The 5,139-nt window shown below is 49.9% G+C and overlaps 1 protein-coding gene across 1 annotated transcript in view; it reads left to right on the top strand.

The window, feature by feature from the left end:
• LOC133354431 (inorganic pyrophosphatase-like) overlaps positions 1 to 4,315 on the top strand; it is a 7,628-nt gene extending 3,313 nt beyond the window's left edge. The window contains exons 2-7 of the mRNA XM_061571252.1: positions 80 to 288; positions 456 to 583; positions 1,428 to 1,513; positions 2,160 to 2,229; positions 3,087 to 3,126; positions 3,320 to 4,315. Coding sequence (XP_061427236.1) covers positions 80 to 288; positions 456 to 583; positions 1,428 to 1,513; positions 2,160 to 2,229; positions 3,087 to 3,126; positions 3,320 to 3,348 — 562 coding nt within the window. The 3' untranslated portion in view covers positions 3,349 to 4,315. The remainder of the gene's footprint in view (positions 1 to 79; positions 289 to 455; positions 584 to 1,427; positions 1,514 to 2,159; positions 2,230 to 3,086; positions 3,127 to 3,319) is intronic.
• Positions 4,316 to 5,139: the final 824 nt, after the last annotated feature.

Here is a 5,139-nt window from a genome sequence, read left to right as displayed (position 1 = left end):
CTTTTTCTTTAAAACACAGTGGGGAGAAAAATGCATCTTGTAATGCAGAGTATGCACGACCTTCTTCCGAGTAATCCAGCACTGTGGAGGCGGGGATAGGGGCGTGTCGCTCGATTGCGCGCACGACTCGGTGCCCCGTGTGTGTGTGTGTGGTGGCGCAGGTGTGCAACCGTGGCGAGGTGGTGAGCGTGAAGGCGCTGGGGGTGCTGGCGCTCATCGACGAAGGGGAGACGGACTGGAAGGTCATCGTCATCAACGCCGACGACCCGGAGTTTAACAACATCAACTGTAAGCCCCTCGCCTGCTCCCCTGCGTAGTTTTTTGCATGCCAGCAGTGGCGAGAGCGAGCCACTGCGGGGCTGCGTCTGTACCTGTTACGCACGACGCGTGAAGCGGCTACGTTTTTGACAAATCGACGCGCGCGTGACTCTGCCGATGGCGACGATGCACCCCAGCGCTGGCGGACGTGGAGAGACTGCGGCCCGGATATCTGGACGCCACGCGCAACTGGTTCCGAGTTTACAAGATTCCCGAGGGCAAACCGGAAAACTTCTTCGCGTTCGACGGCAAATTCAAAGATAAGGTACCCGAGCGTCGATGTTAAAGCCGGATCGTTTTGACTGTTTAGCCGAGGCGGTCAGCTGCACAACCGTAGTCGCTCTCAAGCTTGCTCAACTTGATCATCGCCAGCAACTACTTTGTCCGCATCAGAGCGAGTAGTTGCTCAATGAGGAAATCAAACTGCATAAAATTCAGGAGCGTCACGACCGATCGTAGCAGCGCACATAACGAATTGCGTCAATTGGTGAAAGAGACGGCTACATTTAAGCGATTAGATTACAAGTTACACGTCGCAATGTCGAGTTCCAAAAGATGAAAGTATGGTGTTGCCCACAAGCGAAAATCCCAGCCGAGGTGGTAGAACGTTCAAGGTGGCCAAGTGCCTCAGAGGTCAGAGTGCTGATCTGGCACCGCCGAGGTCACGGGTTCAAGACTGGGTCCTCAAGAGCAGCGAACCGATGGTCTCAGCCCAGTAGCCAATGACGACACAAATAAACACCATCATGTAAAAAACATTGTTCAGCAGTTAATTTGGCTAAATTCCAGCTCGGGGAATAAAATCATACATTAATCAGTTTGGCCGTCATGTGAAGAACGTCACTGTCATATGCAGAGCAAGTGCTGCCCTCTACTGCGTGTGCACCAGAGGTCACTTGAAGGGATCCCGGTGGTAGCTCTGAAATATCTAATTTCGCGGGCCGTTCTCCAACGCGAAAGGTTGCACTACTCTGCGAGAGGTCCCGAATGCACGCTTTTGGCTCGTCACGCGACCGACGCCACCGATCGCCGCCAATTGGGAGTCAAACCGGGAGCGAGAGGACAGATGGGAAAAGCTCGCCGTGTTTCCCTTAACGTTTGTCTCGCAGGACTTTGCGGAGGAGGTCCTACAGTCGACACACCGCTTCTGGCGATCCCTCATCACCGGAGCCACCAGCCCGGGCCAGCTGGACTGGTGAGTGATCAATGCAGTCGCAGCCGGGCGCTGGTGGCCTATGCTTGCACGTGGCCTGTAGTCCAGCAATGTGAAAGTCGCGGGGTTTGGTGGATCACACGCACATTCCTGTAAACTCCCTCCCTACCCATGGGCGTGGAGGTCACTATCTACTCCGGCTTACCAGGGTGTGGCAGTACAGAAAGTGGGTTCACTTGTAATTGTATTTGTGTAATTTTTGCGCTTTTTGGTGTTTCTAGTTCGTACAAAAGATTAGATGAAAGTTTTCTTGTATGTATGTATGTTGAACTTCTTCCGCACCGTATGTAGCCAACCGTGCTAATCGGAGGTGCAGGGAAAAGACAACAAACTAAACATACTCACCTCTCTTTTAACAGAATTGAGAGTGAGTTGGTGGTTTAGACAAGGCTGAGGGGCATTGTCCACACAAATGAGGTGGTCGTGTTACGTGCACGCAAGGAGTTGCGGGAGTCACGCCTGGTGCGTGATGTTGGTGCTTCTAAGTGAATCACGAGCAGAAGGTCCGATGATAATCGCTGGATCGGTTCATCATTGCGTGCCTGGTGGCGACGCGGGAAGGAGGTTGTTTCCGTGATAACGACAGCCCGCCCCCCTTCCTTCCCTCCCGCCCTCCCTCCCCACCCAGCACCAACACGAGCGTGGACGGAAGCCCCTTCAAGCGCGACCAGAAGACAGCGCAGGCCGCACTGCAGGCTGTGAGTCGCACCACGTGACTACCTCTACGTCGTACGAACTTTGGCGTCGGCTGAGCCGTCGTTTCTTTATTTTACGATGGGGCAAAGGTGCGGCCCTTCAATTGCTCGCTCCCGCCACTTCTGTCGCGAAGGGCCTCCGCTGCTAGAGCGAACTCTACCGGAACTCTAGAGGTGGGCGTACCCACACTTTGCCCCCACCGCACACGACCGGCTGGCCGATCGACTGACCGCGGTGAACGCATTTATACCCATGGGTGGACAGAGGCGGTGGAGAGGGGGGGATATGAGTGTTTAAACTGCCGCACTGGAAGTTGAAGTCAAACCGGCGACCTCTGGATTACAATTCCAGTGTGGCAACCCTTTACCCCACTGAGGCAGCTCAATTTTAAAATAACAATAACAACAGTAGTATATTTAACAAAAAACAAAAAAAACACGCCGATTAGTAAACGATAAGAGGAAGGGTTGGTGGATTACACGAATGTTGTGAAGCTCCCTTCCCGTGGGCGTTGAGGTGTCATATCCTGGCTCGCCAGAGGAGTGAGGTCCAGCAAAATGTGGACTAATCTCGATCTTTTCCATCTGTATCGGACAGTGTTACCCCCTCGCACACGCGGGTTCCGGTTTCCGACCACATGCAAACTATATATTCAGGACCGCAGAGCTTGGGCAATTGTTGGTAGCGCCGGCTTCTCACTGCCTCGCTGCTGCTGCTGCCGCCTTCTCGTTTGTCTGTGGTTACTCACGGCCCCCGAGTCATTCTCTCGAGGTGAGCAAATACTTTGGTGCGGCGGGGCATTAGTACAGGTTCAAATGATCATAATTAGTCCCATCGATGTTCCATTTGTCTCCCACAGAACCCTCCCCTCGGTGCTCCCAAAAGCATCCCAGTCGAGGGTAAGATGTTTTGCCTGTCGACGTTTTAACTCACTCTTATGCGTTCGCGACTCATTGCGCTTTCCCAACGAGCGCTCTCCGATTTGGCCACGCTGGCTTAATAAAAGAACCAGCAATCACAGAGCTGGCGGACATCGACGCGAGCATATTTTTGACATCGAATGTGATCCCCCGTGTCCTTCCTTCTGCACAGTGGACAAGTGGCACTACCTGAGCAGGTAGGAGTGGCAGAAGGATGTTACTCCAGGTGGCGCTGGAAGACGGTTCAAATCGTACGGAAGACGGGCCCCAGCAAGAATGTCAAGACTCCGTTGATCATGCACGGGTGGTAGCAGGTTTAATTGCGTTTTCACAAGGGTGGTGATGTGCACAAGGTGTTGAGAGACAGCAGGACTGGCTAACAGTCTCGGCTGGATAACGAGCTGTGGTGTTCCGCGAGCGTGTGGTTTTGCACGAGAGGCCGCGACTCCACATCCGTCAACGTCGTTAAGGCTGCGATTTCGTCACGGACGTTTTTCGTAAAAAAAAAAATCACGGCCGAGGTGCTGGGAAAAATTATAAAACTATTTGTGGACACGTCATGGAACGTGGTGCGGCAAAGCATATTCCTGTTTCGAAAATAAAATGTGTGTATTTGTGAATACAAAAAAAGTCATCGCTGCTCAGAAGTTAAACATTTAATTTAATCAAGTGGCTATTTTAGGTAATTTGCTTTTTCCCCCCCCTCTTTGAATAGACTATGATATAACTGATTCAAATACATTGAAATACGGGGATGTCATAGGGACAGCGCCTACCACCCTCCCCCCATAACCACGGTCTAGAAATCGGTAATTCCATACGCGTGATGTATGGCAGTTCTTCAAGGAAATAAAGGAAGGGCCCAATGTAATGTTTCTACAGTAATTTCCAAGATTGCGGTGAGGGCTTCGTCCAAATTCACCATTTCTGTGACCCCCTGCTGACCTCCGTGATGAAACCGTTGCCTTGGTGATTAACCACGAACACGCCGATGGAGATGACCGGTCGGGTTCACGTGGACCCGAGGCAGCGCAGTCACTGCCACAGGTCGTTCCTCGAGAACACTTGCAGATTATTTAACGATTTTTATAAATTGGTGACGTAATATATGATTTTGTCATGGTGAGAAAGGGAAAGGTGTTGTCAATAAAGTTTATTTTAAAATGTATCATTTTAACGAGTCTCCCATCAACAAATCCATCACTACCGCTAGTACTACCAACACAACCAGCATCGGGAAATACATCGCTACCACCAGTACTACCAACACAACCAGCATCAGCAAATCCATACCTGTCAACCCCTTATCAGTGCCTACTTTATTACACAATTCAGACCTTATTGGCACCCCGTGCCCTTACAAATCTCAACGTTCGACCTATAAGTCCCATCACAAGGGAGAAACACAGACACAATGTTGCCCGTATTAAAACAGCTGTAAGCCGTATGAACCTTACAACTCAATTTCCTTGTACAATAATACGGGTAAACCGTATGGGTTGACAGGTATGTAAATCCATCACTACCACCAATATCACTACCAACAACTAGCACCAGCAAATCCATCATTACTACCAAGCATCTTGGTTCTTTCGGTAAAGTCACGTTCTTCACCTGAGGACGGCTGCTTGCGTTGTGGCCGAAACGTCGTGAGAATTATTTTATTGTTCTATTTTTATTATTTTATTATTTCTCTTCTACGTGACTTTACCGAAAGAACCAAGAAGATGAATCCCTGCAGTCACGAAAGCTTTAAATCGAAATACTACCAAGCAGTTCTCATTTATTTTGGAGGAACGATTTAACAATCTTTGTAAAACGCTCACATTAGGAAACGTTCTCGTGTTTACTAATAGGGTATTTTCCCCTTTTTTCTGGCAACAAAACTGACACCTTTTGCTCTAAAGAAAGCTGTCTCTGGTGTGGACCAATCAGTTTCAAGGACAATGCATACATTATCAGAGTATTGTTTTTTGTTTGCATTTGACTGCA

The sequence above is a fragment of the Lethenteron reissneri genome, chromosome 47 (genome assembly GCF_015708825.2).
Source record: "Lethenteron reissneri isolate LAM-NWPU_2019-01 chromosome 47, ASM1570882v1, whole genome shotgun sequence".
NCBI lineage: Eukaryota > Metazoa > Chordata > Hyperoartia > Petromyzontiformes > Petromyzontidae > Lethenteron > Lethenteron reissneri.
Note: the sequence above shows the minus strand (reverse complement) of the source record. Positions and strands in the feature narration are given on the sequence as shown.